Genomic DNA, 12152 nt, shown 5'->3' with positions numbered 1-12152 from the left:
GAATATTCAAGAAACAAGAAAGCTCTAGCTTTAGGTCTGTCTTTAGTCTGCTATTTTTGTTAAGTGTGATGAGTTACTCAAAAAAATCCCCCCAGGCAAAGCCTTGAAGAATTAGACCCTTGTTCAAAGCTTTGGAGAACGTATTGGCTCCTCCAAGACAGCCCTGCAGGGAAGGTTTTTACCTTGTGTTCAAAACCTTGGAGAATAGAGCCATTGGATTATTTCCAGAGAAGGTTCTCTTTCTTTAAGTAAAGCCCCAGTTTCTGTCAGGTGGGAAAAGAATAATAATTTCTTAGGCTGTGTGTCTGTGTGTGTATGTGTGTGAGAGAGAGAGACAGAGATAGACAGACGGACAGACACACAGACACACAGACAGACACAGACTGCCTCACAACTCTTGGTCTATTTATGCAGGGGTTTTTTTCTGTGCCTGTGTTTGTGTGTCTGTCAGAGTCTGTAACTGTGTGCACAGAGCTCAGAAGGAAAAGCTTTGCTGGCAAATCATTCTGTGTCTTCTTAGTTAATCTATTCCTTGGAAAAAGTATGTGAACCTCTATAAGTTTTCAGAAAGCTTCTTCCTTTCCCTTTATATTCTTGGATTATAGCCAGGTTTGAGGAGTATAGAGAAAAGGACAGATTTATTATTTTACAACTAGAGAAGAAGATTCACTGATCATAATGAGGTGTGTGTTGGGGGGAGCAGTGTCAGTGAAGTTTCAAAGTGAAGAAAAAATAGGCTACAAATTTCCAGCCCAAGACAACCTGGATGGTTGATTAGAAAGGTCTATCTCATGGGGCTGGGAGAGAAACTCAGTTCAACATGGGCGTGCAGGCAAAACAGGCTTTAGTGAACCTGAAGCAAACCTCAGAGGACTGAATCATGGGCAGCTGTGGCAGTTTCCAGACTGCTCAACCCATGAACACCAATGACAACTTAGAAGGTCAGTAGGAAAAGTCTGTAACTGCAGCGAGAGAGAAGCGGGGCCCCCGCCCCAGGCCCCATGTGTGGCCCTGGGGTGGCAGCTGCTTCTGGAGATTCCAGCCCACAGACTGAGGGGGAATCAAGTGGCTGATCAGAGGGGGATTGCAGGGATCTCTTTGCTGGTGCAGGATTCTCTTGCTTTGCCCGCGGTTGGATCTGGGTCACAGTTTGGGGTGGCAGTCCTGGGGCGAGAAGGAGTGCTGGCATGGTGGAGCTTGTAGTGGTGGTGGAGAGGAAATCCTCCTCACAGTTCCAAGGCAAAAAAAAGTGCCTGCGGTCACTCATAGACTAGAGCACAGCCCAGGAAAGGAGTAAACACCTCGCCTCTTATCATACCACCTTGGAAGAACTGAAAATTTACAGGTCCCTAGAAGTATCTCTGAAAACAACTGCAGAAAACCCCCAAAACTTGGAACAGTACATTCTCCACACTGGAAGCAGATCCCTACCTTAACAGAGAGTTTATAACTCAAGTAATTGGCTGGGATCATGAGCAAACTGCGCAAAAAAGGTCAGACCGTAGAATCTTTCTTTGGTGACAAAAAAGATCAAAACATACAACCAGAACAAGACTACAAAGTCAAAGCTCCTACATCCAAAGCCTCCAAGAAAAATATGAATTGGTTCCAGGCCATGGAAGAGCTCCAAAAGGATTTTGAGAAGCAAGTAAGAGAAGTAGAGGAAAAACTGGGAAGAGAAATGAGAGTGATGCAAGAAAATCACGAAAAACAAGTCAACAGCTTGCTAAAGGAGACTCAAAAAAATACTGAAGAAAATAATATCTTAAAAAATAGACTAACCCAAATGTCAAAAGAGGTCCAAAAAGCCGATGAGAAGAATGCCTTAAAAAGCAAAATTGGTCAAATGGAAAAGAAAGTCCAAAAGCTTACTGAAGAAAATACTTTCTGAAAAATTAGAATGGAGCAATTAGAAGCTAGTGACTTTATGAGAAATCAAGACACTGTAAAACAAAAACAAAAGAATGAAAAAATAGAAAACAATGTGAAATATCTCATTGGAAAAACAACTGACCTGGAAAATAGATCCAGGAGAGATAATTTAAAATTTACTGGACTATCTGAAAGCCATGATCAAAAAAAGAGCCTAGACATCATATTTCAAGAAATTATCAAGGAAAGATGCTCTGATATTTTGGAACCACAGGGCAAAATAGAAATTCAAAGAATCCACCGATCACCTTCTGAAAGAGATCCCCAAAGGAAAACTCCTAGGAATATTGTAGCCAAATTCCAGAATTCCCAGGTGAAGGAGAAAATATTGCAAGCAACCAGAAAGAAGCAATTCACGTATTGTGGAAACACAATCAGGTAACACAAGATTTAGTAAACTTTTATTGCTTATTGCAAGATCATGAGAGTGACAATTACTGTATCTAGCCCTAAACTGTGATGAGTGAAACTTAATATCCGAGGTAAAATTTCTTGGGAATGTAATTAGTATTCTAGGTTTTTAATTCAGGTATAGTTGTTTGATGGATCATTAAGTCACTAATCCACTAGTCAAGGGAAATGCCACAAGACACTCACAGACAGTGTGATTCTGAACTGTGACAGGTAGAGGTCTGCATATGGGGGAAAAGCTGAGAGGACAATGTTGGCATGGCTGAAGGTAAGATCCTCTTGGCTTAGTTTCCTTATTGCATTACTCCCTTTAGAAGAGGAATGTTTCCCACCTGGTTAATCTGAGTCTGGCTGTGAGGTGAATTTGTTACTGCATGATTGGTTGTCAATTGTGACTCTAATCTGAAATCAAACAGAGCTAAGGATGCTCTATCTTGATATGCATGTGTGGAGTCATTCTGTGCTGAAAAACAGGTCTGGCGGATTAGCTTTGATGCCATTATAATCATATCCCTGTTTTTTTTTCCTTTTATAGCAAATTTCTATAATGAGGACAGATGGTCAGTAAAAGATATGAACACAATGCAATTATGACTACATATGATTGGGAATTAATTACTTAGTGTATTTACACATACCATCCCAGGTCTTTTGTTACAATTATAATAAAATCATCCTCTTGATAAGTAAACTCATTTGTGTAACCATCAAACCTAGGGGTGTAAAGTCTCTACTTATCAAGAGATTGGGTACCTATATTTTCATGTGTAGGATTAATCCTTAATAGCATCTGATTCTCCTAAAGAAATTTGACTTAATTGGAGTGGAAAATTTTGAGAAAGCAACTAGATCAGACAAATATATATGTCAAATGTAAATTATTCTAATGGTATATGTAAAAATCTAAATTATCTGAAATGTCAAGTGAACTATGAGTTCCTAAGTAGCTTTATTGTTAATAGGATCAGAACCACGAGGTTTGAGCTAGTTGTCACCACATGAACTAGTTATTTTAGAAGTAAACTTTGAGAGACTGTACTAACTTATATCAAGATCTGTTTTGTAAAAGATTTTATCAGGAACATCTAAGGATCTCTGCAAGAAACTTGGAACCAGAGAATCAAATATACTAAAGTGGAGACTACTTTAGAATTATCCCAAAATGTCTAAGAGAAGATGTTTCCAGAGATGAGTCAACTACATGTGACATCTGTGATTCAGGATGAAATCTGTTGATTAAATGGACATTGGAAGTGGGTTACTAAAATGCAAGGAGACTTGATGTTAGGTAATGTTGATGGTCATACTTTGGCCTTTTTGCTTCATGATATTTGTGTACTAATTTCCCTCAATTATCTTGGTGTCATGTGAATTTTCCCTCTAAATTAGTCTGTAGCTTTAGATATTCTTGTTATAGCTTGTACTATGATTAATCATTCTTGTTGTTCTTATATCAACTTGTTAGGAAAAAATTGTGACAGGTTTCCTATTGACAAAAAGGAGGGAATTGAGAGAATCAAATGATTCTGATTCCATTTTATAACTTATTTTATTCTGTATCACCCCCAATGTGTTATAAAATTGCTCAAGTCATGTTTCTTTGTCTCTGAACTTAGTTTAGAAATTCAGCTAGTTTATAACAGATTAGGTTTAGAAGTCCAGTTCTCCCACTAATTACCAAATGCCATTGATTCTTGCTTCACCTCCCTAGGGGTGGGATGGAAGAAAATTGTAACAATTGTACTAATTCCTTATTAGACATGTTGGTTCCCTACTTGTGCCTGTATTGCTATTGTGAATTGTGTCTCCAATGTAACTCAGTGCTGAGTTCCTCTGTTCTCTCCACGATAGCAAAATGACTCATGTACCATTCAGGAAGCCTTGTGGAAGATCCTATCAAGAAAAATGTATGAGCTGGTCATGATGGGTGGAGTATACAATGGAAACCAGAGCCTGAGAATGTGACCTTGAGTCTCACAGTTAATGTAAACTACCTTGAATGAATATAAATAGCAAAAGAAGCTCTAACTGCCATGAGAAAATCTGCACATGACGTTGGTCCATCCTTAGCACTATGCCTTTTTTGTTCTATTTCTAAATAATACCTGGCCTGGCCTGAGGGTGGATATGGGGATGCACCATGTTGTCCTGCTGCCACCAAGGACAACTGGCCTCTTGTGGGTAAGCTCCCCAGTTAACCTTAATAAAACCTACTAATAACCAAGCTGGCATGGGCCTCTCTTAACTTTCATATCTCAGTATTTTCTCAGAGGGTCTGCTACCCTAAAACTGGCATAATCAGGCCAGAACAGATCTTATCTCCTTACAATTGGCATAGTCAGCAGGAAAGTCTGCCCCTACATAAATCTTGTGTTCTTATGTTCTTATAGGTGCCATAGAAATGCAAGTTGTTGTTATCATCATCATCATCATTTATCACTCAATAAACTCCAGTGGCACCCTTTTGTCTGTAGGATCAAATATAAATTCCCCTATTTGACTTTTAAAGCCTATCACAACTTGATCCCAATCTACCTTTATAGCCTAATTGAAAATTACTCTCTTTTCCACACTCTATGATACAGCTAAATTAGTCTCTTTTCCCCTTCAAGGCACTCTGCCTCCATGCCTGTGCAATGGCCATCCCTAATTCTTTGGATGCACTGCTCCTGACTTCTACCTCACTGAATTCTTAATTTTCTGTTAAGATTCAACAGAAGCAGGGTAGAGTCAAAATGGCAGAGTGAAAGGTAGCATTTTTTTTGCCTTAGCACCTCCACAATAGCATAGAAAGTGTACCAGATTGAAGTCAACAACAACTCACAGTGAGTCATTTTCCAATCCAGGGCAGCTTAGGAAGATTGAAAGAGAGGTCTATGAATAATGGGATTGGGACTGGTCAGGAGTACAGGAGAGTGTGCTATTTGGCATCTCTGTTGTCCATTACCCAGTCCTGAGTTATAATTCCAGAGTAGAAAGGAGTGGTCAAAAACATGGACCCTTCCTGTTTAAAGAGCAAGGAACAAGTTTTGATAAATAGGGAAACTACATTTTGCTAAAAGATACCATAAATAATGACTTAATATTAATACAGAACATATATGTACTAAATGGCATGGGATCCAAATTCTTGAAGGAAAAGTTAAATGATTTATAAGAGGAAGTAGTAAGATTGTAATAGTGGGAAGAATGCTCAATTTACTCCTCTCAATTCTAGATAAATCTAGCTACAAAATAAACAAGAAGTTAAGAAGACAAACAGATTTTAGAAAAGTTAGATATGATAGATCTATGGAGAACAGTGAATGGAACAGAAAGTAATATGTCTAACTTCTCAGATGTACATGGCACCTTCACAAAAATTGACCACGTAACAGGGCATAAAAAACTCACAAACAAATGAAGAAATGCAGAAATATTTAATTCATCTTTTATGACAATAACATAATAAAGTTACTTTCAAAAAAGGGCTTTTAAAGCATAGATTAAAACTCAACTGGAAACTAAGTAAATTAATTCTAAAGAAATCAAAGATCAATAATTTCATTAAAGACAATGACAACAATAAGATGCACCAAGATGTGTGGAATGCAGCTAAAAGAGCACTGAGGGGAAAATTTATCTCTCTAAATATTTACAACCATAAAAGAGGAAAACAATAGATTGATTAATTTGGCATGCACCTAAAAAAATCCTTGAAAAACAAAACATTGAAAACCCCACTTAAACACCAAAATAGAAATCTTGAATATCAAAGGAGAGATTAATAAAAAAAATCAAAAGTAAAAAAATAAACTAATAAAACTAGGAACTTAAAAAAAATATAAGTCATTGGTTAAGTTTATTTATTAAAAAGAAAACCAAATTACCAGTTTTAAAAATTAAGTGTGAATTCACAACCAACAAAGATGACCTAAAAGCAAGTGTTAGGAAACAATATGCCAGTAAAACAGACAATCTAAATGAAATTAATGTTACATAAATATAAATTGCCTGATAGCAGAACAGAAAAGAGAATACTTATATAAACCTATCTAAAGGAGAGAAAACAAACAGGCCATGAATGAACTCCCAGCTTGTGCAAACTTGCAGGCTACAAATAAATTCTGAAAAATCAACAAGATTTCTATGTAATGATAACAAAAACAAAAAGCAATGATGATAAGGGAAACCTCTCTCTAAATAGCTACAACATACATAAATGCATAAAATAACTACAGCATACAACACAGGAATCAAACTCCCAAAGCACACATTCATTCATAAGGATTCAATTATAAAGTACTCCTTAAGTAAGTGAAAAACAGCTTAAACGGTTGGAGTAATTTTCAATGGTCATGGCTCAGCCACACCAATATGATAAAAATGATACCACTACCCAAAGTAATTTATACTTCTAATGCTATACAAATCAAATCACCAAGGGGATGCTTTACAAAACTTGATTAAATAATTATAAACTTCATTTGGAAAATAAAAGAACTAGAATATGAAATGAATGAATAGAAATGCTGAAAAGAAGTGGAGCTGAAGGGTGGCTAGCACTTCCAGACCTCAAACTCTATCATGAAACAGTAATCATCAAAACTATTTGGAAGGTTAAAGAATAGCATGGTAGATCAATGGAACAGACTAGTCAAGGGAGATTCAGAAGGAATAGCACTCAATAACCCAATGCTTGATAAAAATAGAAAACATACGTTACCTGAGGAGAACTGCCTATTCTATCAAAACTGCTAGGAAAATTGGAAAGCAGTCTGGGAGAAATTAGGCTTAGACCAACATATTACACCACATCTACAACACATTTTAAATGCCTATGTGACCTTAATATTAAACATCGTGCTATAAAAATACTATAAATACTATAGTATAGTATAGACTAGATTTAGTATAGTATATAGTATAAAAATCATATTATAAAAATACTATAAAAAATTCAAAAAAAGAAACAGATAATGTTCCTCTTACAGGTATGGGTAGAAAATACATTCTTAAACAAATAAGAAAGAGAGGCAATTACAAAAGATAATATAGATAACTTTGAGTACTTGAAACTGAAAAGTGTCTGAATAGACAATATGAACACAGGTAGGATAAAAAGGGAGAGGAAAGTGTCAAATGGGTGAAATTTTATCAAATTATATCAAATTCCTCTGATAAAGGTTTGATATCCAAGATACATAAACAATTAATAAATACAAAGCTAATAGCCATTCTCTAATAGATAAATGGTCAAAGGATATGAATAAATGGTTCTCAAATGAATAACTGAAAAGCATTCACAATCACATGAAAAATTATCCTAATCATTAATAATGCAAAAAGAAATGCAAATCAAACCAATCCTGAGGTATCACCCTGAGGTTGCAAGTCAGCAAAAATGACCCAAAAAAATGACAACAGTCAATGTTGGAGGGCTTATGGGAGGACAGGCACACCTATACGTTGTTGGTGGAGCTATGAAATGGTACAATCACTTAGGAAAGGAATTTTGAATTATGCAAATTAAGCATCTAAAATGTCTATACTCTTTGAATCAGATACTCCATTACTGGGCTTATACTTCCAAGGAAACCGTTGATAAGAAAAAAAAGTTTATACCCCAAAATATTTATAGCAGTACTTTTTGTGTTAGCTACAAATTGGAAACAAAGTAGATGCCCATCAATTAGGCAATGGCTAAACAAATTGGGTAATGATGTATTACTGTGTTATAAGGAATTATGTGTATGATGAATATAGAAAAGCACGGGAAGGTCTATATGAACTAATGCAGAGTGAAGTCAGCAGAACCAAGAAAACAATATACACAATAGCAACAGCAATGGAAATGGAAAGAACGTGACAAAAAAAAATCAAAAGTGAATGTAACAAAATGATAAAGATTGAGCAGGACGCGAATGAAGCCAGATGAGGGGAGACCTCACCTCAGCCCCTCGTGGAGGTGGGACATTAACAGGGGTTATGCAGTGCACATGTTTGGGGACTTTTTTAATGGATCGATCAGATATGCTGACCTTTTTCTCTGTAAAAATACTATTGTACATATGGACTGGTTCTTGGAAAAGAAGAGGGAGAGAGATCCATGACATCCACTGGTGATGTAAGAAATAGAAAATATCAAAACAGATTTTAAAAAAAGAAACAGCTCAACCAACCCCTTATATATGAAATCTTTCCAAATCCCCACTTTACAAATGCTCATGCCCTCCCTTATTGAATAACTTTCTACTTATTCACTTTGTATCAATTTGGCATCTATGTATATATGTATTTGTCTTCCCAATTGGAATATAAGCTCCTTCAGGGTAAGGATTGCTTTATTTTCTGACTCGTGTGCCTGCCATCTAGTAAGCAATTAATACATGATTAGTTGATTAATTAATCCATGCTGGTTCTCCTTTAATAGCATGTAAACTGTTTGAGGACGGGACTTTTTCTATGTTTTAGACTGTTGTCATACTCTATACTTAATATTTTTAAATTAAAATTGTAACAATAACAGCAATAATGATAAGAATGAGATAACAGCGATGATGAAGATGATGATGATGATGATAATGATGGTGGTGGTGATGATGATGAAAATGATGATAATCATCAATGAAGGGTAGCATTGTTCAGTAACGACTTTTGGAATCTTACCTTTAAGTTTGTGGTTCAAGTACTCCAACATAACTCTAAGAATTTGTACAATTGTAAGTATTAAAGATCCAAATGCTAGGGAACCTGTGTGATATCTAGTCAAAGATAAAAGCAAATAAGCAAGTGAGACATTTTCACTAGTAGGACAAGGAAGGATTTAGAAGACATTTTTCCTACTCTTATGACAAACCATCTAATTCAACTGTTTTTGCATCAGAGTTTGTTGAAAAAGGCTTCTTAAACAATTTTACTCAGGTCAGTCTATCCATAGAGGCAGCTTGGCATAGTGCACAGAAAGCTGAGCTTGAAGTCTGAAAGAGTTAAGTTCAAATCCTGCCTTTGATACTTACTAGTTGGGGACCTTGGTTATGGCATGAATTTTTAAATTTTTATATTTCAATATTTGTGTGTTTCAGGCCATTCCTTAGGACTTAACTAACAAATCCGAGGAGGGCTGCAATCTGCCTCAGCAGAGGTAGCTCCCATATCTGGAGTTTCATACATGGATTAACTTACAGATGCATAATGTGCTCATATGTTGTTGTTGTTCAGCCATTTTGTTCTGTCTGACTCTTCACAAGCCTGTGGACCACACGGTCCATGAGGTTTTCTTGGCAAAGATACTGAAGTAGTTTGTCATTTCCTCCTCAAGGAGACTAAGGCAAAAAAAGGTTAAGTAACTTTCCCAGGGTGTTCATATGAACTATTTGTGCCCAACCTGTGGTACAGCTTCCTGAAATCACATTGGTTTGCTCAACCACATTTGGACACAGTGCACTGTGACCTAGTGATGTCATTTTGGGCCTCTTCAAGCATAAAGGACAATAACCAAGCAAGGCAAGAGATTAATTAAGTGACCTGCCCAGAGTCACACAGCTAGTATGGCTGGATTTGAGCTCAGGTCTTCATGACTCCAGGTCTGGTGCTCTAGCCACTGAGCTACCTAGCTGCCTCCTATGGAGAGGAGGACTCTATACTTTTTGCATAGTAGGCAAAGCATATACACACACAGTCATTCAGCAAACACTAAAAGAATTCCATCATTTATATATACTTGAGGTAAGTGTATACACATATACCAGGGGGAAAAGGAACGAGAAGGCATCATACAGTGCAAAGACAGTGCAAAGGGCACCTGTCTGAGGAGTTAAAGGACCAATGTTTCAAACCCTGTATCTGATGCTTACTGTATGTGGGATCTGGGGTAAATCACTTTGTATCCCTGATCCTCAGCTTCCTCACCTGTAAAATGAAGGAAGTAGACTAAATGGCCCCTAGAGCCCCTTCCAGCTTGAAATCTATGATCTTCTGATACATTACTTCATGAATGAAGATGCCAAGAATCCACCACAAGCAAGACAGGAAGTAGGAGCTATTCTGATGGTGGGAATTATCCTGAGCAATCTTGGTCTCTTCCTTGGTCCCACCCTTACGACTAATGATATTTAGAAGGGTGATGGGCCAGGGCTAGGGACACCACCTGTGTTCAAAGCAAAGCTAATGGATCATCAGGGCACATCAAATCCGTATCGTTGGCAAGTGGCGCCATGGTACAGTGACTAGGGCTCTGGAACAGTGTTCAGGAATACTTCGGTCCTCAGACACTTAACTGGCCATGTGACTGGGGAAGTGATTCAGTTTTCTCATCAGTAAAATGACAGGGTTAGACACAAAATGGCCTCTTATGTTTCTTTCAAGCTCTAAATCTAATGACCCTCTGAGCCTATGTCCTCAGCTATGCACTCAGCACTAGCCAACCGAGCTCACCCGGAAGTCTTACCGGAGGGCACATCCAAACGAAGCACTGAGTGGATGCGAGGGAATGTCCTTAGGTTTCTGGAAGGCCCAATAATATGAGGCGAAGGCACCTGCAAGGGTGCACTGACCCAGGGCAATGGAGAAATTCACCAGCCAGAGGAAGACAAATGCATTGAAGATTTGGAAAATTAAGATGTACTCGTAAAAAATAGATTTTCCACCATAGAAAGCAAAATGGCAGCCAGCACCTGGACATTCCTTGCTTATATTGGTAGAATAGAAAGTCTGCACATATATAAAGAAAGTAACAAGATTAGTTACTGTCCAGTCCATACAGGAGGTTTTCACCACCCCAGACTCCTCTCCCATCCCCATTCCCTCTATTGTTCCTCCTTCCAGGTCTGTTCTTGGTCACCTGTCACTTGTATCTGTTTTTAGGAAGCTCCAAAATATTCTACCTTGTGCGGGGGCATATTATCCATTGTTCAATTCAACCATTTACCTGTCTCTCCTTCCCCTGCACTCATCTACATTGAGTGATTTTGCAAATATAAGTTTTGCCATATACACAGGTCCCTGGGAACTACTGGCATGATATGCAAAAGCCCCCTCAAATAAAAATAGAATAAGGCATTTTTGTCTGGGTCAAGTACCACAAACCATATCCAGGGCACACAGCATAGAATATGCCCTCTGTTTGAGAGTATGGGTGGGGGTAGGGTGGGAGTGGTAGATTGGATTGTGAGGATGGGCAGAAAGAGACACTGGGACATTGGACATTGGGATGAGGCCTCTTCTGGGAGATCAGCACATGTTGGGGCTGGGGGAAGGAGTTCCCTTTAGCCTACTATCTGGTACCTTCCTATTTTAACTAATTATTATTGTTAACTAGGTGCTAAACTTTGTTGTTTTTTTGCCTTTAAAACATAAATTCTATCAACACTCTTTCAAGTGGGACCCTAAGAAAAGTCCCAGATGCCTCACCTTAGTTCTGTCTTTGCTCTCAATTATACACCATCCCAGGCCACTTTCATGTCTACCTTCCTCCCTTTAATAGCTTGCTGTCTAGTGGCTGGACTTTCTGGAGGACTGTGTAGACATGGGAGAGCTGTAGAACTTTGTCAGTAGAATTTCATGGGAAGATAGGAAAATGAGACATAGTCCATGAGTCATCTGGCTTCTCTACCATGTGGGCAGGGCCTGATACCATGTAAGCCCTTAATATGTGCTTGGTGATTGATTGATTGATTACCTGAGGGTCACAGGTTTCATTTGCATATTTGCAGTTAGTCCCAACATTCAGGACTTTAAATACAGCTTTCCCTGATGTAGCCAAGAAACTGAGAGGAAACTGTTAAGGAGAAGAGGTAACAATTTTAATTTAAAACAAATAACACCCCCCC

The 12152-nt window shown here is 37.9% G+C and overlaps 1 protein-coding gene across 4 annotated transcripts in view; it reads right to left on the bottom strand.

Annotated features, from left to right (window-relative positions):
• SLC44A5 (solute carrier family 44 member 5) overlaps window positions 1–12152 on the bottom strand; it is a 408380-nt gene that overhangs the window by 37116 nt on the left and 359112 nt on the right. For all 4 annotated transcript variants that reach the window (XM_027874052.1, XM_027874054.1, XM_027874053.1 and 1 more), the window contains exons 14-16: window positions 12002–12089; window positions 10772–11034; window positions 8992–9086 (exon numbers count right to left, since the gene is read on the bottom strand). In XM_027874052.1, the coding sequence (XP_027729853.1) occupies window positions 8992–9086; window positions 10772–11034; window positions 12002–12089 (446 nt within the window). The remainder of the gene's footprint in view (window positions 1–8991; window positions 9087–10771; window positions 11035–12001; window positions 12090–12152) is intronic.

Source organism: Vombatus ursinus, unplaced genomic scaffold (assembly GCF_900497805.2).
Source record: "Vombatus ursinus unplaced genomic scaffold, bare-nosed wombat genome assembly UNPS02014804.1, whole genome shotgun sequence".
Lineage (NCBI taxonomy): Eukaryota > Metazoa > Chordata > Mammalia > Diprotodontia > Vombatidae > Vombatus > Vombatus ursinus.
The sequence above is the reverse complement of the archived record's forward strand: the minus strand, read 5'-3'. Positions and strand labels throughout refer to the sequence as shown.